Source organism: Phasianus colchicus, chromosome 10 (assembly GCF_987193195.1).
Source record: "Phasianus colchicus chromosome 10, bPhaCol1.hap1.1, whole genome shotgun sequence".
Lineage (NCBI taxonomy): Eukaryota > Metazoa > Chordata > Aves > Galliformes > Phasianidae > Phasianus > Phasianus colchicus.
In genome coordinates, this window is record NC_143445.1 from 3,206,522 (window position 1) to 3,233,209 (window position 26,688).

Consider the following 26,688-nt stretch of genomic DNA (forward strand, 5'->3'; position numbering starts at 1 on the left):
TGGAAAGGTAATGCCTCATTGTGAATCTCCCGTTTCTCTTCTCCAGCTGTTGATTTGTTTCTTGCTTGATTTCAGTGTGTCTAACAGGAAGAGACTAAAAGAAGGAATGGGTACAGTATCCTTCTAACACATTACTTCATAGTAAATAGGGCTGTAATCTGTTACTAGAATCTGTATTTTGTGTACTGCAAAACCAATAAAAATGAAGGTCTCTGCAATAGACCCAGTAAGTGAATGGAAGGAAATTTTTCTTACGGAGAATAGCAGAGTTTTCTGGGTTTTTTTCCATCCTGAAATTTCCTACCTTGATGACAGTAGGGGTAATAATAAAAGCAAAAGAATGTGAAGAATAGGCATGGGCTTGCCATCCACATTTCTACATCTGTCCTCTGCCAGCACTGATGTCATTCCTCTGGCAGTGAAACTTTCCATTGCAGTCAGTCAGCGTTCAGATGTGCTATTGATTAGTCAGTTTACGAAGGTCACTTAGGAATCACAACAAACCTCCTCAAACTTGGGAAGGTAATAAATCAGTGGCATTTGATTTGTAACTTGCTGTCATTTTTGGTGCCTTGCTTCACTACAAGACAGCAGTCAGCGCTTCCGAAGCGCTTGCTGTGAGGAAGGTTATGATGGCAAAAGAAAGCACTTGTTTATAGGCAGTGCAAGTAACATAAGCTTTTAATGGGTCCTGGAGGAGCAGGAGGCTCCAGGGGGCTCAGGAATGCCTTCCTCTCCGCCCCTGGCTGCTCCCCTCACCATGACCCCCATATTTTTTTCCTCAAGCCTTTGGCCACTTTTCATCACATCTGTCATTTTGAAAAATGAACTGGCAGTTTGCTCCTAAGGTTCCTAAGAAGTGATGTATCTTTTTTTAGATTAACTTGTTTGCAAGAGACAGTGCTACAGGAAAGTCTTGTGCTCACAGAACGGTTCAATTTCCTTGAAAAGCAGAGATGTTAAGCTCAGTCCGTGTCTGTTCTGCACGCTGCGTGTGAAATAGTCACAAGGCACCAGGGTGGTAAGGCCGTATTTGTTTCCTGAGTAAACACCTGGTAGCAATAGCTGTGTAACTAACCTGTATGAATCATAGCATCACAGAATGGCCTGGGTTGAAAAGGCCCACAGTGCTCATCTCGATCCAACCCCCTGCTATGTGCAGGTCATCAACCAGCAGCCCAGGCTGCCCAGAGCCACATCCAGCCTGGCCTTGAATGCCTGCAGGGATGGGGCATCCACAGCCTCCTTGGGCAACCTGTTCCAGTGCCTCACCACCCTCTGGCTGAAAAACTTCCTCCTAATATCCAACCTAAACCTCCCCTGTCTCAGTTTAAAACCATTCCCCTTGTCCTATCACCATCCACCTCACAAACAGCCGTTCCCCTCCTGTTTATACGCTCTCTTCAAGTACTGGAAGGCCACAATGAGGTCTCCCCGGAGCCTTCTCTTCTCCAAGCTAAACAAGCCCAGTTCCCTCAACCTTTCCTCACAGGAGAGGTGCTCCAGCCCTCTGATCATCTTATTGCCCTCCTCTGGACCAACTCCAAGAGCTCCACATCCTTCCTGTGCTGGGGGCCCAGGCCTGGATGCAGGTCTGCAGATGGGGCCTCACAAGGGCCGAGTAGAGGGGCTGAGTGTGGGACAGTGTGCTACGAATGCAGTGAGTACCAAAACCGTGCAACACGGAGAGCAGAGGCAGAAGGGTCAGCTTCTGTTACCTTTTCCACCACCTTTGCAGGAGAGATGTGCTGTGTCCTGCACACACAGGTACGTACGCACACGAGCTTTGCACTCCCTGGCTGTGATGGAAGGCTGTATCAGCCAGCATCACAAAGCCTCACAGCATTAGGAAGTAAACAGGAAAAAGGAGAGGTGTGGCTTTCCATCTGTGCCTAATCATAGGTAAATGACTTTTTAACTCGATGTTAAATCAAACTGGTATTTTTAAGTGTGCCTATAATGAGTACAGCACATTTAATTCCTGCAGGAAGACAGAAGCGTGTAATAGATTTTGGCTCTCCCGCTATTTCAATCAAAAAAAGTTGGTGTGCATTCTGCAGCGTGGGATGGACCCGCCTGAGCTCTCAGCCATTGTGCTGGAGGTGCCAGAGTTAGGGCTGACTTGTTTGTTTTGGGTATTCCTCTGTTTTGCAGGACTTTAAGGAGCTGGAGAGTTGATTGTGTGTGAAATGCAGGAAGAGGCTAAATGAACACCAGATGAGAGGAAATAGACGGAGGAAAATTAGGGCTATTTGCTACCAAAGGAAGTAATCATTGTACATATATTAAATTCCAATCTCTAGCAAGGGTGTGCTGTGTTACACCAGAAGTCTGACCATAGAACTGAGTAAGTTATTGTCGAGCTGCAAGTCATGGCTGAGAGTGCTTCTTTAGGAGATGCTGTCCGGAGGTGAGAGCTAACTAGTGTCCTCCCCCAGCTGCCTTAGTGAGGGGACAGCTGCAGGAGGACCGGCACGAATGATGTGCAGAGCGCCTGGCACGGAGGCATCTTGCAGAGATGCCTTCTACCCACCATAAATTGGACATTGCTCCTTTTCTTAAAACAAAACAGAGTGTTTTTTGGTCCTGCAAGCTGGTATACACCCTGTTCCGTTTGCTTCATTGGGCAAAGACATTGAAAGATATATCATTTTGTTAAAGCGTAGCCTGAGGGCACAGTGCTTTGACAGATTGGGGTTGTATGGTTGAAGCTGACCTATGCATCTTCCTTCCCCTTCCCCCACTGGCATGGGATTGGAAGCACTATCATTATTTCGCTCTTTATCTGATGGAGGGCTGCCACAGGAAGGCCGTGTTAGGATTTTGCTCTTCCTTTGAGGGACAGGGGAAAGCTCAGAATCTGTAGGAATAAAAAAAAAATGAGATGTTTTGGCTGTGTGGGAGGGAAGAATTTAATCACAGCAGGGAATGGGGAACTGCACAGTTCTTAGCAGATGTCAGAGACCAGTGGTGGGAAGGAGGAAGGGGGTATCACATAGGAGTGTTGGAGAGAATAGATGGAAGTGGGCCTAGAGACAATAGTATCATGTTTAGAATCTGTCACGATCAGAAGTATGCTGACTGGTTACACCATAAGCAAAGGAATGTTGTGTTTTTTAGAGGAAGGAAGGTTTTGTTTCCCCCTCATTTGCTGAGGAGCCTGCTGGCAAGAATTAGGGCAAAATACATGGGAGGCTTCTGCTGCTCCCTTGGATCTGCAGGAACACATTATTTTTCACGCACATCTATTCAGTGACTGCATTTGCAACGTGGCCCTGCAAAAAAACAGTGCTGGCAAAACTGAGGCTGCTTTGTGCTGTGCTGGGAGATGGGAATGAGAGATCCGGGGTGGGAAATCTGTAGGGCAGCACTGCTCCTGACACTGTGTCATGAAAATAGCCTTCAGTTAACTATTGTCATCTGACCTCAATCCCTGCTGAAGCGGGGGCTTTGCATAATCATTGAAGAGAGGGTCCCCGCTCCAAAAGATGTTATGTTTTGAAGTGCCAAAATAGACAAAGGAAACATTGTCAGCCCTTCACACATGGGAAATGGAGGCATGGAGAGAGAGCTTTGTCTGGGGCGTACAGGGGAACTTTGACATAAGGGCTCCTTAAACTCAAGTTTCCTGAACATATTTGTGCACTGCAACCACAGGGCTGCTTCTGCTCTCTAATCATAGAGTTTTTCCTCTCCGAAACTTCAGTTCCATGACAGGTTTGTCTATCAAAAACACGATTATATTTTGCTCTATTTAATAAATATTTTAGTGCTTCTTTCTTCTGACAAAGCTGCATAGCTTGCATGCACAGCAGAGTTGCAGTGCTGAAGTTGCAAACGCAAAAGCTTTGAGTGGATTTTCACTTTGGGTGCACCAAGGAGAGTAATGCAAGGAAAGGCAGAGATGTGACTTGAACTTTTCCTTGCCCTTGTGGGGATCACAGCCTCCTGGATAGAAAGGGAGCCTGCAAGAGTAGTGCTACTTTCCTGCCCAGCTTCACATGGGAAGAAGAAGAAGGAAATATCTTACTAGAAGGCCCATTTTCTTTCTCAAGGCTTTTAACTCCAGGAATGCCAGTGAGACTTGGCATGGCACGACCAAGCTGGGGCTGTTGGTTTTTTTTTATGAGGCAGCACTGAGTGGAGCCATCTGGGCTATGAGTAGGCTGCACTTCTGCAATGAGCCTTTAGGAACACTTGAGTTAAGTAGCTGTCTGGGGCACCATGCTGAAAGGAAGGGACCCCCAGCTCTGCGTATTTTATGAGCTTATTTTATCTCTGATGACAAAAGAGAACTTATTAGTCGTGTGGTTCCTCATAAATTTCAAGGCAGTGCTGTCAGGTGGCACTGCCTGTGTCCTCCACCATGCTGGCAGAAAGTTCTCTCTATTTTCTGGCTCACAGCATTGATAGCAGTGCTGCTCATGGACGAGATCTAACTTTTCTCTGAACTTAAATGCAATCCCCAGGTTTCTGTTTGAGGATGGAAACCTAATTATCTTAAGGAACTTCTTGGGTGAATACTTGCTCGTTCATCTAAGAACAAAGCAGTTTATCTATCTCTGTAGTTCCTGAGGCTCCAGTCTTCTAACAGATGTGCTCTTCTCTTCCTTGAGAGCTGTGTGATCCTGCACCTCTGAGACCAGTAACCTGGAAAGCTGAATGCAGCTTTGGGAGCACAACTCCCAGTGTGTCAGCAGTTGGGCAGTTTAAACTATTCTTTTGCATTGCAGTCTTTGTTTTTTGGAGCTTTGTAAAAATTATTTTATACGCTTTTGGGACAGCTTCCCAAAGAACCTCAGGGTGCCTGGTTCTGCTGCCTATACTCCAGCTGGCAAAGGTGCGTCTTATTTCTGTGTTAGACAGCAAAGTGCTTGAAGGAGGGGAGCTGGCTACGTGGCAGATCTGCAAAGGGGCAATCAAATTCAGTATGTAAGCTGTTTTACTGCATTTTCTGTTCTCTGAGATGGATATTAGAGAGATCACAGTGGCAACTCATCTACTGGTGCATCACATCACGTGCCTTTGGATGCCTCACATGTGGGTCCCTGATCTGAGGTGAAACTTGATTATTTGTGTAAGCCACATGATGATAATTGCCTTCAACCTGCTTCAGGAAAAGATGCAACCTTTGGACTGCACTGGTGTAAAATAAAAAGCCCACTATGGTTCATAATTTAAAAAACGCTGGTAGTGTTTAGCATCAGTGTCTGTCACTTGCACATCTGGCATTTATCATTGCTTCCATTTTCCTTCCACTGTCATATTTTATCCCCATCTGTTGAGCTTTCTTAGCGGTGTCTGTATAAATGTCTGCTTCACAGTCTGGGTAGCTGAATCCTTACAGGCTGCAGTGTAAATGAAGGAAAATGAGGTCAAGTTAAGGGAAGTATTTCTCTTATGCACTCTGCTCCCCTTCTCCCCTCTCCCCGTACCCAAACACTGTGTTGCACAGCACTGCTAGACAGTGTGATACCCTGGCTATGAAGGGAGACAAAAAAGGTTCCAAAAACAGCAAGTTTTTTTAGCAGCCCTAGTTATGAAAGCAGAAAACAAGGGAGAAGCTGGAGCCCAAGCTGACACCCATGGCTGTTGTTGGAAAGACCAAGATGCACTGCTTTAGAGCAACTCTTCAGCAAATTAATAATAACTTGGGAAAGCCAACATTCCTTAAAATCAGACTTCCCAGGCAATTGGTGTGTTTTTCTTTAAATTAAATTATTCTTATTGCAGTAATTTAGGTTGCTTCTAGGAAGAATAATATTGAAGTTGTTAGGAAAATATGGGTGTATATTAGCAAAAGTCTATTTTTCAAAAATTTCTTGATTTTCTCAACCAACCGTGCAGTGCCCTCATAGGCAGCCACCACGTTCAGCTCTCCCGTGCCTTCCTGGCAGAGCAGTGAGCCATAGCAGCTTTACAAAGATGCATTCCTGAGGGGAAGTGACTCCGCTGCCACCCCCAATGCAAAGCATTTCCAGTAGCCCATAGGTGTGCATTACCCTGCCAAAGCCAGCTGTCCCTGTGTGTGCCATGTCACACAGCCCCACACACCAGGAGCACATGTGGGTTTAATTCCCTGCCAATTTCAGCAACTAGAGAAGGAATTTCCTTGTTCTAGAAACACTCTGGGACACCACGGTCCCAAGCCATTTAATGAAAAAAAATCAACCCATTTCCCTCTGTCTGGACAGGACCACTGCAAACTGCCATCATTAGCAGTCCCATAATTTTATCCAGGCTTGACGTGAGCCAGAGCCAGGGGCTGTCTCAGCAGGCAGTAGCTGTCATGCTTTCAGCTTTAGGGGCTGGCTTCATTACACACAGAACTGCAGGATGCCCAGGTTTCCACCTAGCAGTCCTCCCTTTACACCCTTCATAGTCTCATGTATCCAAGTTTGTCTTAAGTTTGAACTGATAACAGCTTAGCTGAAATGAGAACAGACTATTTCTGCTGTCGCTGGCTGTCAATTCATGCCTTCTTTTTCTACAAAGCATTTCCCATTCCTGTTTCCCCTTTATTTTTCACTTATGTTTCTATGGTGTTATCCTGCTAAGCAGTGCAGACTCCTGGCTTTCAGCTCGGCAGCTGCATGAAGTGAAAGTGATAGCCCAGCCTTAAACAGAGCAGCTCCTGGGTATGTCCTGCAGAGCAGGCCTGGGCTTCTCCAGAGCCTGCCTGCTCATAGGAAAGGCCAGGCGGCCTCTAAAGTTACAGCTGCTCTCTGAGGTTGGTGTGTGGGTTGAATCCTGATGATTTGTTCCGACATTGCAGTCTTTCTAGAAGGGGTTGCACTGGTGAAAGAGTTACTGCTTGGCATGGCTAACATGGTGGGCAAGGTGGGTCTCAGTGGGTTGCACTGAGTACTTGGTGTGGGAGACTGCAAGAAGAAAATAGTCCAAGAGTGCACTGCCATGAAGCTGATTTACTCTTTCCTTTTTGATGTCTGCTCTAGATCTCATATTTCCAAGCATCTTTCCTGTTAGTAGCAGAGAATTTATTTCATTTTCTCTTCTTCTTGTAGAAAATTTTACTACATCACGCTGCTGAGAGACCCCGTATCTCGTTACCTCAGCGAATGGCGGCACGTCCAGCGAGGAGCCACCTGGAAGACCTCCTTGCACATGTGTGATGGCAGGACACCGACCCCCGAAGAGCTGCCATCGTGCTATGAGGGCACGGACTGGTCAGGCTGCACGCTGCAGGAGTTCATGGATTGCCCCTATAACTTGGCCAACAACCGCCAGGTGAGGATGTTGGCCGACTTGAGCCTGGTGGGCTGCTACAACATGTCTTTCATCCCAGAGAACAAGCGAGCACAGATCCTGCTGGAGAGCGCAAAAAAGAACCTCAAAGACATGGCCTTCTTCGGCCTGACAGAATTCCAGAGAAAGACTCAGTACCTGTTTGAGAGAACTTTTAACCTGAAATTCATCCGGCCCTTTATGCAGTACAACAGCACCAGGGCAGGAGGGGTGGAGGTGGACAATGACACCATCCGCAGGATCGAGGAGCTCAATGACCTGGACATGCAGCTCTACGACTATGCAAAGGACCTCTTCCAGCAGCGCTACCAGTACAAACGGCAGCTAGAGAGGATGGAGCAGAGGATAAAGAATCGGGAAGAGAGGCTTCTTCACCGGTCCAATGAAGCGCTTCCCAAGGAAGAGACCGAAGAGCAAGGACGCTTGCCCACTGAGGACTACATGAGCCATATTATAGAGAAGTGGTAGCCTAGGCAGACTTTTATACGAATGAATGATACTCTAGGGTTTCCATTTAAAAGATCTTGGAAGTAAAATGACAAAAACAGCAGAAAAATATTTTATTTAAAAGCAAGTCTGTAAAACAGAAGGTAGATTGCTTCCTTAAGCGTAGGGTCTTTTTACTGTTTCTTACAAGACCAGTGAGATTCTTAAAAAAATAAATAAATAAATGCATAAAAATTTAAAAAAGGGTCAACATTATAATGCAGAGGTAAAAAATGCACAAATGCAGTTACCCCCTCTTAAGGCCAGATGCAAAAGAATGTTTCTTATCCTCATCATTCAAACACAAATGGCAGAAGCAAGATTTTTTAAAATCTGTTTTTCCCCGAGGATAATGATATCAGAATACTTAATTAAAAAAAAAAAAAAACAACAAGGAAACGGAGGTGTTCTTTTGTGGATGTTTTTAGAGGTGGGATGAGGATTGCATTGCTTGTAAGTAACTGATAACGGTGACTAAGCTGAGCATGCGCTGTGCTGGCAGGCTGTGATCTGAGCACAAGGGCAGTTGCTTCTTTTCAGCTGGCAGCCCCTGCCAGAAAGCAGAGCACCGTGAGTATGAAAGAAGAAGCAAAGCATCGGAGGATAAGAAACATGAAAGCAAATTGACTGTGGCCTAAGATACGTACGTAGCACAGTGGTTTTGATACACTGCACTTGTATCACATATACTTCACAACTTCACCATAAAATGAATAGGGAACTCGTGCTCAGAGCTCCCAGGTTTCACAGGCAGGTCCCAAACCAATTTAAAAGCCAACCAAATTCTGCATAGGCTCAAAGATGCAGCCCCATGTCATAATGTCACCCTACACAATTGCCACTCATTCCTTCATCTGTAGAATGTGTTAACAGCACGTGAAAACCCTATCCTACATACTGAGACAGGGAGAACAAGTGGAATAGCAATACTCCCTCGTAAATCTGCAGGACAAGTTCCTGGAAGATCCTGCAAATAATCGGTTATGGCAACAAGATGAGGGGGAGATTTTGTTTTGTTCATTGCTTTGTGAAATACATAATTGCAACAAGCATACAGATGTACCCGTATCTGTATTTTTAAAGCTATTTTTACTTGCTTTTATCAAGAGATAATGGGCATCATCCTGCTTCCAGCAAAGTCACTAGAACTGATTTAAGTGGGAACAGGATGGGGCTCTTTTCCAGAGCTGTAAAAATTTCTGACTGTGGTCTGAATTAATGATGAGATAGTGCACATGTCTTTTGGCAGAGTGCCTGCGCTGCAGCTCTTGCTTTAAATGAACAAGCTGTGTTCAAAAACTGGAAAGGGGAATCATGGATAATGTTTTTTTAAGTCTCAGACCACTTTCAAAGCAGAAGTCTCTCTTTTAATTCTGTTTTTTAGGGACTCATGTAAGTTTAATCCTCTGATGTGGTGACAGTCCAGCCAGGTTCAGCTTACTGACTTTTCAGTCAGAGAACAACAATGGCCTCCCTAATTCCTCTTCCCACTCAACAAATTGAAGTATGGCTTACTTTCTTGCTGTTGCAAGCACTTCTTTGTTTGTCTGGAAGCATGGAGATGATGCCATTTCTGCCTGCTTCATGTCTCATCCCGTTATTACTCAACTGGTAAGACCTGAACCAGCCATTGTCTGGGGTAAAACATGACTCAGATGGAACAGGATTTGATTTTCAAAGGCCGTGGTAACTGCAGATCGATTATGGCATTAAAATCACAAGGAGAGGCAGAGACCTGATACATTCAGCGTGTCATTTTTGCAGTCTCTCCCATCACACGATGGTTCTCTCTCTGCCAGGCACACAGAGCACAATTTCCAGCCGTTTCAAATTCACACTGTGTTTTGCAAAGGAGGTTTACACCTTGCTGCTGGAGATGTTCTTCTCCAGAAGAGGGAAGATGACTAACAAGTTGGGAATGGAACCTACAAGCAGCACGCTGGGGTCAGATAGCCCTGTTACAGACCTAGCCCAAAATCCACTGACATCAAAGGACGTATTGCCTGTCGATTTAAGATGGGTGCTGGTCAGGTCTGCATCCAGGTGCTGCAGAGTGCTCATGTGCTCACCTTAAAGCGCTGTTACTGTGCGCTTGGCTGGTACCCTGCTTGCTGGTGGAGTCACTGCACTTAAGGTTTGTCATGAAATGGTCCACCTTTCTGGAGATGTGTATTCTTGGCCATAAGCACATGCTCCTGGCTGAAACGTGAGAGGCAAAATAAAGCAGTGTTCCGTTGTTGGCTTAGGGGCAGAAAGTATTACAAATCCATTTGCTCATCTCTGACTTCCAAAACTGGGAGGAGCTGTATTTGTTAGTTCCCAGCACTTTTATGTGTTGCTGTAACTAAGGAAAACATCTATATTTTAAAAATGCCATTTTACAGGCCGTTTACCCAACAGAACCAATACGCTAGATATAAAAAGCAACCGTTTCATATGCACAGTTTGCAGCTCTGCCCGGAGGCTTTTCGCTGTGATCTGCCCTGTGTTAGGGATCCATCATGCACAAATGGGTACGACAGCAAAGCCACGCAGCCCCAGTGCTGCGAGCGCTCCAATCGATCTGCACTGACGGCCAAATTCTGCTCTTGTCTGCCAAAAGGTGATGGTCAATGGGACTCCAGATGATCGGGACCGGTACCGTAACTGGGTTCATTTTGCCTGAGTTGTTCCTGTATGATGGGCTCTGAGTAACCAGCTGGATTTTAATGGTTCTGTCTGCAGCGTTCTGTAAATCAGAGGCAGCCTCTGACCCCAGGAGCGTGTCGGTAGAGCTTGTTCCAGTGTTTGCTTTGTAATATATTACAGTAACAAGCAAGAGGAATGAAACTACAGAGTCTCATTAACGGTTTCGCTTCAACCCACAAAAGGAGGGCCGACCTCAGCTTTAGCACTGAGGCAGGAGTTTGCTGGTTCCAATCCTGCACCTGGCAATTCCTCTGCTTCTCCACCTGTACAATGGGAGTAGAATGTTTCCCCTTTGCAGAGGCATCCCGAAGTAGCAGATGTGTAGCACACTGCAAAACAGATTTTAAGTCTGAGTTTCAGAAATGGAGAGAATGACCCAAAAGCCATCCCCCGCCCCGGCTGCCATGCCAGTCTTTTTAAGGCTGTCTGCCATACAACAGGATTTATTTAAGTGCTGTGTGCCAGAGCATAGGCTGCAGGGTGCACCTGCCACTATTTTCTTCCTTTCGTGGGTTTAAGGGAACTTCTTTTAACATAATGTGAATGTAGTTTTTGTGATTTCTACGTACTACAGTTCGAAGTGGTACAGTTTTATTTTTAGGGCTGATGATTTGATGCTACAATAACATGAAAATTGTGTGTATAGTTTTAAAGTGATTGGAGAGCAATGGCTTTAAGGGCCCTGACAAAAGTAGAGGACAGGTAGTGTACATCCTCATTCAGTGTGTGCCCCTTCTTCCCAAAATGTTTTTCCCGTGACTCAGACACGACAACACTTTCTGCACTATGTAAAGTGTTTCTCTTGGACCATCCATGCCCTGTGACCTGCCTCCTGCAGGGGTTGGCAAGCTGGTTTTCCTCCAGTTCAGGTTTTTCCTGGTCCTGAGACACTTGGATACACATCCATCCCCATGGTGCACGTTGCAGGAGCACCCCACGCAGAGCATTTGCAGGAGCAGGGGCTGTGAGGGCTTTTGGAGGGCTTGTCCAGCCAGCAGTATTTGTGTGAGGGAGCGTTTTATACAGTTACCTGGTATCAGGCAGAGACATTGGGTCTCAGCTGTGCTGCCTTACACTGCCCTGCTTGTATGCAAACAAGTGAGGACACAAAGGATTTGCCAGCAGACTCCATTCCTGCATTTGTAAGGTGGGAGGGACAACACATGCTGCAGCGCTAATAAGGAAGAGGTCTTTTTTGCTTTTAGACACCTGAACGATGCACGCTTCACTGCTTGGTGGGCGTTGTTGCAGAAGAAACCTTGTGTTGCTCACTTGTCACAGCCCAGCTAGTTGTCCTGAAGAAGCTGGCCTCCTACCCACATTTCCCAGGTGGATGCCTCCCTCCATCAAATCACACCTGAGGATTGATGCAGATTGCACAGGCTGCAGACCAACACTGTCACTGGGCTCAGAGTCACTGAGGTGAAGACCTCCCTGCACGGGATCTGTGCAAACTTCTGCCTCACTTCAGTTTCTCCTCTCATCCCCAACATTTTTGAGTAAATGGAAAACACTCTAGGTGTGGTTTTGCACCCTGCACCCTTCCATGGCTATAAAATGGGGGTGGCAATGGAAGCAGCAGAAGGCAGGCCCCAGCTAGGCTGTCCCCCTCTCCAGAGCTGCCCTATGGGAGCAGGAGGGGCAGTGCAGGGCTGAGGCAGGAGAGAGGCAGAAGGACCACAGGGATACCCTGCTGGGGAGTGAGTGCCACTGAGCTCATGATACCACTGCAGACTGCACTGCAGGCAGTGATGGGGGAGTGCAGAGCAGAGCAGGGCCTGGCCTACGTTTATATCCAGGGTTACAAGCTTCCCTAGCTTCTCATATATGTTTTGAGCTACTCAGACCTCTTCCTAGCCCGTGGAATTTTGAATATCACAAGATATTACAGCAATTTGCAAGGCAGAGTACTCTGCTGGCAGTAGCAGATCACGTTCCAGTGGCAGAAGTGAGCTCAGGATTCAGTGTTGCAGGGACCAGGCCGTCCCAGCAGCAGGCAGTGAGCAGCACAGCAGCAGGCTTTGTGTCTGCATGGGCTGAGCTGCCTGCTTTTGTTGTCCATCCACTGTTCTGCCAAGATGAACACAGTCCTGATGAGCACATGGGTGTAAGGCCTGTGTTGTCCCAGCTGCAGGTGATGGATTTCTCTCGTTTTGAGCCATGCAAGCTGAAAAACAAGCACGATTTGCAAATGAGTATCTTATTCCTCCAAGCCCCACAGATCCTCTTACCCATTTTCCTGTTCTGCAGACTGGATTGAGAGAGTTGTACAATAATGAAGAATTTTATACGGCTTACTGAACATGATTAGTTTTGTATATACCAAAATATGATTTAACTTATTAACTGTCCTTTCTTAAGGAAAAGACAAACCCCCACACTCTCTCAATGTGAAATCCCTCTGTTTATGCACAGTCTTCCAGGCAAACCTGCAGCAGCTGCCAGCCTTTCCACGGGTCCCTTCTGCTGTCTGATTCTTCATACTTGTGGTTTTGTCACAGGCTTTCCCTGCATCGTCTCCTCTGTGCTTCGTGATCTGCACAGGGAAGGGAAAGGCAATGCAGGAGCTCTTTCTTTTCCCCCTTCCCCTCTTTGTTGTGTGCTTTACCTCCCAAGGAACTTTCTTTCGGGAATCGTGTGACTGAGGGTAAAACAAGAAGTGAAATGTGCCCCTTCCCACCTCCCTCTTCCATCAGGCAGATCCAGCTGCTCTGCAGTGCTTGTGCTGGAGCCATCGCATTGCGCTCAGTCTGTATGGTTTGCTCTTTATTTCGGTGATTTTTTTCTCCTCAATCGGGAGCTTAAAAATAAAATTAAAGGCAGCAGTTCAACCCGAACCACATCACACTTACAGATTTATCTATTTATTTAAAGCATCTTATAAAACAACAGCAACGACAAAAAAAAAAATGTGTTAAAGTTTTTTTTTTTTCCTTTTCTTCCACAAGAAAAAAAAAAAAAGGATTGGATTCTTAAAAAAAAAATAGTCATCTGATTGTTTTTTTGTCTAGATGAAGAATGAATGTTAGCAGATGAAATAAACCCTAAATCTGAGCTTCTTTGTGTGTGTGTCATCCTTGCTGTCCTCCATCACGGCTCAGTGTGCTGCTGCAGCAATGGTTGCATCGCACCCATTTCTCTTCCCACCAGCAGGGACGGATGGCTGCCCTTCCCACAGCCCTGTGGCAGGAGCTCAGAGCCCACCGTGGGCTGACTGCCACCTGCTTCAGGCACAGTGCTTTTAGAGAACCTCACGTGCCACCCGCTGCCCCCTCAGCTGCGTGCGGCCATGCTGCCTCTCAGCCACAAAATGGCGGCAGCGGCACCACAGCTTCATCCCCTCTGCAGCACTGCCCACCCCATCGCTTTGGCATAGGGCAGAGCCAAGGGGAGAGAGCATTCTCGTTCACACACAGTCCTTCTACATCATTTTTACCATGTCTTTTCCTCCCGGGTGCACCAGAAGGAAGGAGGGGAGCAAGCGAGGGAGGGCACCTCAATGTGCAAGAAGGGGAAAGTGGCAAAAAGCACTGAGAGGGGGTGAAAAGGAGCATGGAAATCGGTTACTAAGGATGAACCACTAAGAGGTTTGGGGTTATTTTGGCAGGTGGGGGGGGGGGGTTGGTCGGCTGTTCTATTTGTTGCTATTCTGTTTGTTGATTGTAGCAGAAATGCTCAGTCACAGCCTGAAGCAGTGTTTGAGCACCTGGTGGGAATGCAGGGCCAACCCAGGGGAGCTCAGATGCATGCAATGTACTGAGTGACCAGAAGAGGTGGAGCCAGGATGCACCCCTTCCCAGACCTCATGGGAAGTGGAGGTGAGGGTATCTTGCCTACCTGAGGCCTTCAAAGATAAGCAGATTTTTCTCTTTTGTTTCTGTATCTATGGCTGCTGCACTGGGGCTTAGTTCTGAATTGCTACCACCTCGGATTGTGCTACTCCTCTATTATTGCTGTACTTTCCATTGCATTACAGTGATGCTTTTCAACCATTGAACCACAGAGCATCCTGAAAAAAAATCGGCAGAAGAAAGCACCCAGAAATCAGACTCTGTGTCTGAGAGCAGCATCCCAGCACTCCCTAAGCTGTAACACTGGAGCTGTATCCACTGCTCTGAAGCCATTCTATGCCCACTGCCCTCTGGGGCAAAGCCTTTCCCTGACCCCCCCCCCCCTCCCTTACACAGCCCCATGCAGTTCCCTCAGGCTGTTGCCATCACCAGAGAGTAGAGCTCAGCACTGCCCCTCCACTCCCCCATTCTGCATTAATTGACTTCCAGGCAGCACAGATTCTTTTTTTCCTTCTTAATGATTCACATGTGGGTCACATCATGCTATACAGGCTCTCAGTCAAAGAGCAGAAAGGATAGAGGGTTCCCATTAAATGTATGTCCAGCAGCAAGCACATGCCAATAGATTTTTTTTGTGAGAGTGAGCAGAGCTTAGCAGAGCACCATGCATATCATTCTCAGCACTTTATGGCAAGTATTGCTGTAAGTGGCAGTAACAGTAGGAATGTAAATAAATTACACACAGATTATTTAAAATGCTGGGCATTCTGCATCTGGAGGCACTCTGTGCTGCCCCAGGCATGTGGGTTTGGGCTCTGCTGCAGGGGGAAGATGAGACATGGTCACACACTGACACAAAATCATCTATCACAGCCCTAACAGTAAAGCAGCGTGAGTTTTACTATAATCATTATTTCATAGACTTGAGATTAAAAAGAGAAGTCACTGAAATAGTCATGATCAGAGTGGTATTTAATATAGCATTGCCACGTATCTGTTAAAGCAAGCAGAGGTTGCAGGCAAGGAGGTTGCTAGCAAAGCCCTGCATAATGTTGCGTTGAGAAGCAAGTGGCTTGGAAAAGAAACATACACGTACCTACATATTCATATTTTCTAAGAACTACCTATAAGCCTAATGTTAATAAAACTAGCAGTCTTCGTTAATCTTAAGCAGTCCATGCCCTATCTGGAGTATGTTCAGAGGATAGGGTCCAGAGGAGGGCCACAAAGATGATCCAAGGGCTGGAGCACCTCCTGTGAAGACAGGCTGAGGGAGATGGGCTTCTTCAGCCTGCAAAAGAGAAGGCTGCAGGGAGACCTCATTGCAGCCTTCCAGTATTTAACGGGAACTTATAAACACGAGGGAAATTGACATTTTACATGGGTGGGTAGTAATAGGAAAAGGGGGGAATGGTTTGAAATTAAAAGGAGGGGAGATTTAGATTAGATGTGAGGGGAAAGATTTTTGTTGGGAGAGTGGTGAGACACTGGAAGAGGCTGCCCAGAGAGGCTGTGGATGCTTTGTCCCTGGAGGTGATTAAGGCTGGATGTGGCCCTGGGCAATGTGATCTAGTGCTTCATCTAGCAGCTGGCAGCCTGCCTGTGGCAGGGGGCTGGAACTCGATGGTCCTTCCAACCTAAGCCATCCTACGGTTGTATGATATTCAGGAGCTTTGGTGTGTGCTACAGTTTCTTAGGCATTAGAAATCTTATCCTGCACGTGATTTTACTAATTTCTTACTGATTATGTCATTCTCAAAAGCTGTTTTCATCTGCTGAGAGTGCTCCCGTCCCTCTGTCCCATGGATGGGCCAGCCTCCTCGTGCAGAGGGAGCAGCTGCCCCTGGTTCAAAATGGATGCTCAGCCAACAGCAAGAGAAGTCACATAGCTGTGCTCCCGGAGCTGGGTGCGGGTGAGTGATTGCAGTACTCTGCAAATGTTTAACAAGCTCTATGGCATTTGCATAATTATTTTGCTCTCCTCACTAATAATATCATTCTATCAGGCTGTAGTTATGGAATCCAGATGTTTGTGTTATAAACGAATAGTAATGATAAATAACAAACATTTAATTCGTGCTGCTTTAATGTGTTCTAGTTCTTACTGGATTCAGAATGAAAGCTCCTTCCCTGTATTGACTTAAACCAACTGTTACACTCAGTTGTGCCATGAATAGAAACGAAATTTCATGTGGCCTAACCTGGTTAGCTGGGGCTGGATACCTGATGCTGAAATGAATATGTGGTAATCAGTCATCAATTTTCTGGCACAGGCGGTGACAACACGTATAAATCACAGGGCCCTTGTGAGAGTGAGTGACTTCCCCACGGAGCCCTTTCCTCAGTATTGTGTTATTATTGCCAGACACTGTTTTCAGAACAAGAGCTCACAGCCAAATTAGTGAGTGCTGAGACGTTCTGCATGCTGTAGCAGCCCCCACCAGTACGTGTTACTGCTGATCTCTTCTTTGTTTGTTTCCTGACTCTCAAATATTTCGATGCTACACAGGAATTCAGAAGCTGTTGCCAATTAGCCACATCATCCTGTAGGCTGTTAAATTCCACCAAGCCAACGCACAACCAAACCTCTGCGCTGCTGGCAGTATTAAAGCATAGACCTGCTGCTTGGTGCTGAGATCTAGAGCCTGGATGGCTCTGCTGCAGGACTGGTGGGCTTGGGATCTACCCCCATGCAGATGGGGAAATGCGTGGGCTGTCAGCTCTGCTTCCAAGCTCTGTTCAAGTGGGGAATACTGCAAATCTGCTTGGATGGTCCCCTTCTGAAATGGCTAAAATCACTGGCGCTGGGTTACTTGGGAGTGGGAGCAGAGGCTGTAGTTTTGAGGAGCAATCCCTCAACAGCAGCCTACCTAATATTGGTATGGAATCCTTTAACCCAACCATTTTCATAAGTTTTCCTGCATTTTGTTCTGAGCCCTGCTGTGAGACAAACAAATGTTTTCCTCACTTGGAAGATGGTTGAAAGGAAGTGTGGAATTTAGGAGGCAGGGCATGAGCGGCCTCTGGCTCCAAGCATTCATTCTGGGGAGGGCTGCAGCGCTTGGGAAGTGGCAGGCAACCCAAGTAAGGGTTCTTTCTGTATCTGTGAGAAAGTTACATACAGATTTTCTGAAACATTAGTCTTCATTTTTGTGCTTCATCAGTCTTCCACTGCTGCAAAAGCAGCGTGTTTCAGTTCATCCTTCATTCTAGGTGCATATGAAGACTATGCAAGGAGCTTTTCTTCAGACTTTGTCATTTCCTTTTACTTCTAAGCAATGCTTGTAGTCATAAGCTTTGAATTTTTATATGTACATATAAAGACGTTCACACTGTGCATCTGCTGAGACAGTGTACTGAGAGGAACAACCCCAGTGATAACAGAAGCTCCCTGTTGCACACCCACCTGCAGGCTGCACCATCCCACTGCACAGCACACCTCCCTTTGTCAGCAGTCCCTCGCTGGGCTTTTCCCCTCTTTTTTGGGGAAAAGCCTTCATTCTTGGTTCAAGGTGGGTGTGTTTGTTCCTCTCTATCTGCAGTATTTAGCAGTTCTGCCTACAGTGTCTGATGCTTTCTGCATTTCCACATATTCATGTTTCTATGATTGAAACGCAGCTGCAATTTTCAAAAAGCTGAAGGGAGAGGACAAGCAGAAGAGGATGGAATGGGCCAGCTGGTGTTCTGCAGACTGTGCCATCGCTGGGATCCCAGGCCTCCCCTTCCCTGTGTGCTGGCAGAGGCCACTGTAACTGGAACCCAGAGCCACACACTGCCATTTCCTGACCCTGATGTCAAACAGCATGGAGAGCTCACTATGTGAAAACCAGTGGAAAAGGCACTCACAGAACTCAGCCTTGAGCAAACTCCTGAAAATGGAACTTGCTGCAAAGTTAGCTTTGATAACTGCAGCCAGTTCATTATCCTTTCTTTCCTCCATGGCTTGTAGGGAAGTGCACAGATTCTTCATGCTCTGAACCATATCCAGAAACTGGCTCCCACCTTCAGGACAGCAAGGCCGGGTGAGTGTGAATTCTTCCTTGCTCCTGCCAAGAAAGCTTCATCTTTCCTATGTTTCCTTCTCTTTGTGTGAGGAGGAGGATGGCAGGAAAGCAGCGCCCTCGTGCCACTGCTATACTATAGAGGGGCACTGCTCACACATTAGTCCTTTGCTTTGTTTTCTCCTGTGCAATGCCTAAAGGTGATGCAATACAGGAGAGGCTTCAGCAGGGCTTTGGGATAGTGGGGAAGAGCAGAGACCTGCAGGTGTCTGTAGCTGCTGTGCTCTAGGCGCTCTGCAGCACCATTCACAAGCAGTAATAAGGAGAAGCCTGTATCTACAGGTAATTGGAAACCTACCAGAGCAGGCTGATACACAGACTGCCCGTAGAGATGGCTCTCTATGATAAAAAAAAGGATTGAAAGGTCATCTTGATTAATTGCCTGCCTCTCCTCTGCCTGGATTGTCCTGCTGCAGACACAGTCAGCTTGGCAGCTGTGTCATGGGCTTCCATTTGGACATGAGCAATGAGCACAAGCCTGGTTACTTTTCCTATTCTGCTTCCCAAGGTGCTCCATGACATTATGTGGTGGTGTGTGACAATAAAGAATAGAGAGGAAACTTTCTTACAATGATGCAGCAGGAGAGGTGTCTTTCTCCTCTAAGAACTCAGCTCTGCCTCTCTGCTCCACGCAGCTTCTGGCTTAAAAAGAAAGAAACGAAAAAAAAAAGAAAAAAAAAAGACCTGTCTTGTTTGGGCGTTCCATACACAATAAGCACTGTGGGTTTTCACATATTTCATTATTTGAAAAGCTGTGGCGTTTGCATCCTCGTTCAGAAAGTATGCCCTCACCGTGCTGTAAAAACAGGGAACAAAATGAGACCCTGCCTCGGGAAGCTGTAACCTAAATCAGAAGAGAGGAGAATTAGTTTTAGCTCACCCCTGGGCGACGGCATAATCAGTTATCTTTGCATTAGCAGGAAGGTGAGATTAGGAGCTCCTCGCTGTTAGCAGTGTGAGGATCTGCAAACTTGTCTCATTAAGAATAAAGGAAAGCTGGCACGACTGAGATTTACATTTAGTTCCCCAAAACTCTTACTAACCTAAGATTTTCTTTAAGTGTTTTTTAAGATGGCTGTAAAAATACAAAATTCCTCAGTAAGGACACTATTACCTGCTCAATTTCCCCATTTACCTGCCATGCTTTCCCCAACTGCAGAGCAGGGAAGGAGCTATAATTCTGGGGGAACAATATGCAGTGACACCAGTGAGGAAGACTGAAGCCTCCAACTCCATGAGGGTGTATGAATCACAAGTTCCTCCTCACAATTAGTCATTTTTCCCACTCTAATTGTGTTCTGCCTTTGATTTTTTTGGAATTTCTTCCTTTTGTCAGATTCCATATTATCTCCAGATGGTCTGTTCTTTCTCCACCACCACCCCTGATTTTTCTTGGGTAAAGATGCATGCTATGAATGTGCTATGAGAGCATGCATAGCGTTGGGATACAGTGAGAGTGCAGGAAGATCTGGGGGAGAACAGCCAAGATTTCTGCTGGAAATTGACTGGAGAGCCTTACTTGGAGCATCAGAAGCCATTGCTGGCAGATCCCTGGCTTCTCTCTGTGGGGACGTGTGATGGTGTTGCTGAGGGCTTTCATAGTTTTGAAGGAGTCTCTCAAACCGAGGTGTATTTTGGGGGGCTGGGCAATACCCAGATTTTGAGTTGCAAATGAAGAAATAGTAGTGACAGCCCTTTAAGTGAGGGCTCACTGTGTCTGTATGGACCACTCCTGCCATCCTCCTCTGGCAGCCGAAACCATTCCACCTCCTCACCTCTCTGCATGGGGGTTCCTCATCAATACAAGAGTAAGTGCTTCTGTGCTGAGGTGGTTTTTGTGGCTCAGCAGCACGTACCAGGCCCATGCCACTGCTTCATGCATGGCTGAAGACTATCCAAAGTAATGGATAATTCAGGACTTCTCCCTCAGAGCTCAGAGTAGGCAGCGATACTTGCTAGATGTTGCCAGATGGAAAACACAGAGGCTCGTGTTCAGACCTCATGTCCTGCCCAAACGGGACACTGCAAGTATATTTAAAAAGGAAGAGAGCTGGGAAATTGCTCATGCTTCCTTGATTTGAAGTGTGCCTGCTGAGAAGAAAAACGACCTGCTCCATTTGGAGCTCACAGGGATAAGCAGGGAATTTCCTACAGTGTTGTTACAGAGGAGCTGGCTGGCTGCTGGCCTGGTGCTGGGTTGTGTGCCGTGTGAGGGCCCTGAGAGTGCTGTGCTTTGAAGCACAACTTGGATTCTTGGTGGAAATCTCCAACAAATCTGCTTGTGATCTCGCGGAAGACCATGCCTTGGCCTCCTGCCATAGAGGGGACAAGAAGGAAGAGGGAAAAGAAAAGCAAAGGCTCTTGGTCTGTGATGAGTATTTCTCGGGTTTCAGCTTCAAAGGATCTCCGTACAGGTCTAAGAACTCTTCCCAGCCTGTCATCTCACCCTAACATCTGACGTTCACCTTGTGAACATTACGTCAGGTCCTACGGATGAGGTTTAAGAATCCTCAAGTGGCTCTTCTCTCTCATTCTCCTGGTTTGGAGATCTGCTTTCCTAAACAGCCTGAGACAAGTGCTAGTGTTTTTAGAAACTAAGGTCCAGATCCAGGACCCATTTAAGCTGGCAGGGATTACTTCCCTCTGAATTTTCCATCCTATTTTCAGATGCGAATGGAAGCAAAGCTACAACTTGGCTGTTACCTATGGTGTAGAGAAGGTCCAGAGCAGTGGCATTTGGTTTCAGTTTTTCACAGGCTGACTACTCTTGCTCTCCAAAACAACTGTGTACCACTGTTCCACGTGCTTAACTGCAAGTTAAGTCCCTTGTGGGTTTGCTTTGTGAACCTCAGATCCTGTGAATGTGCCTGCAGTGGGAGATACAGACAAAGGGAGGTAAAGCAGTCTTTGTGCATGCTATAGCTGGACACACACCCCATTTACAGGATGCATGCATGTCCTGTACTAACAGCACACACGCAGGCTGCTCCTACAGAGTGATGTATCTCAGTGCCTGCAGAGTGAAAGCAACAATTCACAGCCCCTGAAGCCCATTCTGATGGCCCAGCTTGGGCTGGCATCTTTGCTGCAGGAGCTCGTTTAGAGCACAAATCATCCTTCCATTTGCTGCCTGATGAGCTGTGGAGTTCTGCATCAGCTGAGTGGTGTGAAATTATTACCTTGGAACTACTGATCAGACCGAGCTCTGGTTTTCATTACAGGCTCTGGTTTTCATAACAATGGAAATGGGCACCTCTTCTGGACCTGGACTCAGAAAACTCAATGCCTGTTGGTACAGAACGCCTCTCCTTGCAGGTAAGTGAGAGGGAACTTGGTCACAAATTGTTTCTCTGTTGACCTTAAATCCACACCAGCACTCTGGGTTTCAGCTAAATTACTGTGCTTTTTAACAGTCCAAGTAAATACTGATCCAGCACACTCATGCAGCTCTGTCATAACAGTGAAGTTTGAAGTTTGCTGGCAATCTTGTGCTTGATCGTATCATTTGCTCCTCTCAATTAACTCCCAGTTCAATGGCAATTAGTTTAGGATCTTTCTCGCTGCATTTCCTGGCAGGGTGTTGATGCAGTTCTGGAATGTGATTATACTTTGCTGTGGTATATTCAAGTGTGTTTTAATAATAAGGGAGAATTGCTCCGTAAGTACTACTAATGTGAGCATATCACACAGCCCCAGACTCATATGTTGGAAATTTTTGTGGAGCGCTCATTTACAGCTTTAATGGAGCTAACAGTAGTTAATGTGGTAACTCAGCTCAGGCATTGAGAAGTTCATTTGTATTCTCACTAACATCTGCAGGCTTGCTGCATTTAAATGCTTAACTTTTCCTTTAAATGCTCCCTTCTATATTGCATCTCATTTTAGGTAACTTTCAGCAGCTGCAGAAGAGAACAGCCTAGTTCTATGCCACCACCACCTCCCTGCCCTTTCATTGCAAATACACATTTTAGTTCCTGTGCTCTTATGTTTGTTGGATGTAGTGATGCTGCAACCTTAGAATCAGCCTGTTCAGTAACCTTCTGCAGCTAGACTTTTTGTTCTTATTGTATTCAGAGCTTTGGCTCCATACACGCCAAGTAGAGATGCGTGATATCACTGTTATACAAATGATTGTGGTATTCTGCACATTGGACTTTATATTCTATATAAATGCTTACGAGTCCAGAGGTGATCAGGAGTTAATTGCATTGTGTTAAATGCCTCTTTCTAATACAACCTTGGGCTCTGGTTTGTGTCACTTTACCACACCACATTTCACCATGGATGGCACTGTGAGGAACAAGTCTTTAAAAGAATGGCCTTCTTGCATTCCCAAGAAGCTCTTTTATGGTTAGGGAACTCCATTCCAAGCACAGGAGAAGAATGGAAGTTGGTGACTTGTATGGTTCATATGGGCAATAAATTCAATGGTATTGTAATCAATTCAAACAGTTGATAATGTTCTCTCAAGCTTTGGTTCCAGGAGACTGCTTGGTTGACAGCAGACGTGTTCTGTGTGCAACCATCTCACTGAAATGCTGTCGCTGTGATTCGTGCCTTGTGGCAGCTGTCAGAACTGGGGTTGACAATTGACTGCTTTTGTGTCAGCTACTTCTCCAGAAATGACTTTAAAACACTTCTTTAAATTGTTGTATAGGTTTGTACTGGGTTTGTGTGCACACATCTTAGCTACCATTCAGAAAAAGAGCCACCGGTGTAATAAATTTATAAATACTCACTGGGCCATACAGCCAAACACAATGCAGTTGGTGCAACTGAATACATTATTCATCGCTGTGCGTTATTAATAGCCTTGTAACTCACCAGTGACAGCAAATCAGAGCCAAAGCGAATGAAAAGGGACGTAAATAGTTGAAATAAATAATGCATCTGCTTTCAGGCCATGAGCCCATCGCTTAAAACATACCTTTTTTCTTTGCCATTTAGCACTGCTTCTTTTCCTTGGTTTAGTCTGCCTCCTGCCATGAGGTTACTTAGAGGATGTTGTGCATTGTTTTCTAATCACAGGTTGAATTAGTTCTTTCCCTTCTCTTCTCCTTCTGCTTTGGATTTCTGTTACCAGAGCGGCCTAGCTACTGATTTCAGTAAGACTTTAATTATTTACCTGTTGTTCTCCTGTGACACGGGGGACTGAGTGTGTCTGGTGTCTCTGAACTCTTGCTGGAGGAAAGGTGGGAAAGTAGTTTGTGAAACCAGCACTCTTTTAATGCCCAAGGAGGCTGTGGATGCCCCATCCCTGCAGGCATTCAAGGCCAGGCTGGATGTGGCTCTGGGCAGCCTGGGCTGCTGGTTGGTGACCCTGCACATAGCAGGGGGTTGGAACCAGATGGTATTAAAGGTCCTTTTCAATCCAGACCATTCTATGATTCTCCATGGGTGTGCTTGGGTGTGTTCTAGCCAGGTTCAGCAACTGTTTTGGAAAAATGCTTTGAATTGGAGGTTCCTGTTGTGGTACAGGCATGTGGCTCCTTGCTCCCTCCCCCCTCATCCCAGGCAGCTGGAGATCCAAGCAAAAGGGATTTTGGATCTGAGTTGGAGTGTGATGGGTTTTTTTGGGAATTACACAAAAGGCTCTAGCTAGAAAATGAAGAAAGTAAGGGGAAAAAAAAACCCAAGGAAATGAAACAGAAGTATTAATTTTTAGAGCTGACTTTTGTGACTGCTGTAGGGCAGTGACTGTGACTTGATCTTTAATTTTTGTGGAGCACGGATAAGGCAAGATGTGCGCATTGCTCTTCTGGATGTGTCGAAAGAGCATCCAGAAGAGGCAGAGCCTGGGCCATCTGCACTTTCTCTCTGTATTCTGCTGCATGGGCACTAAGCTCAATAAGTGAAGGAATGATCTAGATACCTTCTAGATGGCTGCGAGGTGAGGCCCTTACAACAAGATCTTTCTAAAACGTCTCATTCCTCATCACCGGAAATATCTGAGCTGCGCTGAAGACCATTAGGACCATCAACTTCCAGATGTTGAAATATTCACTTCATGCTTGATGAGCTTTAGATCACTTTCCTGCTATTTGAATGCAGTTGATCAGCAAAACAAAGCAATGGGGGACATATTATTCCACAGGCCTGGGCTGGCAGTAGTTTTCTCCTGCATCAGCTGTCTGGCAGGGGAAAGCAACAGAGGCAAGAACTTTGGAGATGATGAGGAGATGGATGGTATTTTGTTTCCCAATGGATTTGTTCAAAGAAATAAGCAGAAAGGTACTGAGGAAAACAGGCAAAAAGATTTGCTTCCAAGTGTAGAAACAGTGAGTCTTTAGCTCTGGTGTACCACTGGGGGGGCAAGTCCTTTTTGATGGAGCTCAATCACAGCATACTTTTGGATTCTTTACCAAGAAAAAGGGAATAGGGAGAGGCATTCACAATAACACACTGCACTTCTGGTGCTTGCAAATCCTTTCAAAAAGAAAGCAAAGTTATAGCAGTGAACAAAATAAAAGCCTTGAAAACATATCCTTGATTTATAGAACCTTGTGGGAGTCTTTCGTTGCTTATGCTGCCCGGGAAAAGTGTATCTCCAAGAGGGATATGAGACAACAGCTGCCCTCAGAAGTACCAACTGCTGCCCTTCCATCTGAGCTTGTTCCACTTGTGGAAGGTAGGAAGATGCTGGAAGATGCTCAGTTACTTCCTGCAGCTGATTTTGCCCAATTTGATCAAAAAGCTTGTGAACATTGTGTGCAAAGATCTCTTTCCAGCCCATTTTTCCAAGAATCAATCCATTTCTGTGAAAGGTGTCCTGATTCCAGTGTGGTGCTAAAAAGGGCCGGTCGTATCCATTTGAATTAACAGATGGGCTCTTAAACTGCACTAGGAAGTTGATGATAAATCAGATGGAAGTGGTTCTATGGGAGTTGGTGATTAATAATATTTGTGTGTGTGTGCATTTGTTGGGTTTTGTTTGTTCATTTAAAAAAAATACTACCAGCCAACAACAGATCCAGAAGTGACTCTGTTTTATCTGTTCCCTTTTTGGAAGCAGTTTGACCTTTTGAGGTAACTACCTTTGAACTTCACTGGAAAGCCCTTAGAACACCATGACAGAAAGTCAAGCAAACGTATATTTCACAGAGATGGGATTAAATGTGTGTCTTAACATGCATGCAACAAGCCAGTGCAGCTGCAGGGCATCACAGCATGCTCTTCCTGTTTGTGGCATGAAGGAGAGCTTGCCAAGCTCTGCTCTTCTGACTTTGGATTTTTTGGGTTTATTTTTTTGTTGTGGTTGTGGTGTTTGTTTTTTTTTTAGCTAAAGGCCACAGTAGGGCCACATGGGACAAATATTTCCCGGTCTAAATATTGCTCTGAATTGCTGGGAATGGGTCAGCAGGCACTCGTGGTTCTTTTCAGCAGTGCAATTGCTCCATCTACAGGTCCAAGATCTGCAAGTGAGGTCATGATGGAGCCTGGTCGGACTGCACAGCTCCTCCACCAACACTGCTCACACCTCCATCGGTCTGACACAACACACGTTCAGCACCTGATGATCTTCTGATGTCCCAAAGGAAAACCTCAGCCACTGGTATGTAAGAAGAGTCTGAAGAGCAGACTGCAAAAATCAGCAGTCCCACACTGTTAGTTCTCAATAGCCTGTGGGAGAGAAGGCAGGTTTTCCAAAATAGTGCACCCAAGGGTCACCTGTCAGAGTGGATGCTCCCTGGAGTTGATGTCTTGAGACCAGAAATAACTCTTGGGAGAGTTTTATGGGATGTGTTTCTTGTCAGACAAGCGTGGCTTTGGGAAATCACAGGTTTGGGTTTAATAGCCACATTGAGCGTGTATATAAATCCTTCACTATATTTACCTGATTGCTCAAAAACTAAGATTAAAAGAATTAAAACCATCTAACAAAGCATAACCAGTAATAATTAGCAGGAATTCCTACTGAAGAGGTGTTTGAGGTCTGTTTCCTTTTCCTGCGAGGTTCTGCAGTGCTTTTGGATAAGGATGTGGAAGTAATTGTGGTGATGGCTGCTGAGCAGTTCTCAGGGCCTCTCTCTGCAAGGGAGCCAAAAGAAGCAGTCAGGTTAGACAAATGTGAAATTGCAAGTCTAGGGACAAGGCACACAAGGAGCTCCTACAACCAGGGATTGCATTGTTAAGTCCTAAAGGGTTTGGTGGCTGCAGGGGGTGAGTGGTTCCATAGAAGTGTGCAGTGGGACAGGCAGAGCTGCTTCTTGTGCTTGGAGGTGCAGCAGGGAAATGGGTGTGGATGTGCAGAAATAAGCACCCACGTGCTGATGGCTTTTCTTTATGCAGTATTAATGAAATTGTCCCTGGAATACTTGGAATAATGTGCTCGGTTGACGCATCAAGTTTTCTTTTTCTTTATTTAAAAAATCAAAGCCAAGCCAACCATAAAATAC

The 26,688-nt window shown here is 45.9% G+C and overlaps 1 protein-coding gene and 1 long non-coding RNA gene across 2 annotated transcripts in view; both read left to right on the forward strand.

The window, feature by feature from the left end:
• HS6ST1 (heparan sulfate 6-O-sulfotransferase 1) overlaps nt 1-13,501 on the forward strand; it is a 170,924-nt gene extending 157,423 nt beyond the window's left edge. The window contains exon 2 of the mRNA XM_031605006.2: nt 7,026-13,501. Coding sequence (XP_031460866.1) covers nt 7,026-7,734 — 709 coding nt within the window. The 3' untranslated portion in view covers nt 7,735-13,501. The remainder of the gene's footprint in view (nt 1-7,025) is intronic.
• A 2,576-nt stretch (nt 13,502-16,077) lies between these two features.
• Nucleotides 16,078-25,801, forward strand: LOC149916522 (uncharacterized). The gene is made up of 3 exons (XR_016469536.1): nt 16,078-16,144; nt 21,514-21,607; nt 25,696-25,801. It is a non-coding gene; the product is annotated as an uncharacterized LOC149916522 (long non-coding RNA).
• Nucleotides 25,802-26,688: the final 887 nt, after the last annotated feature.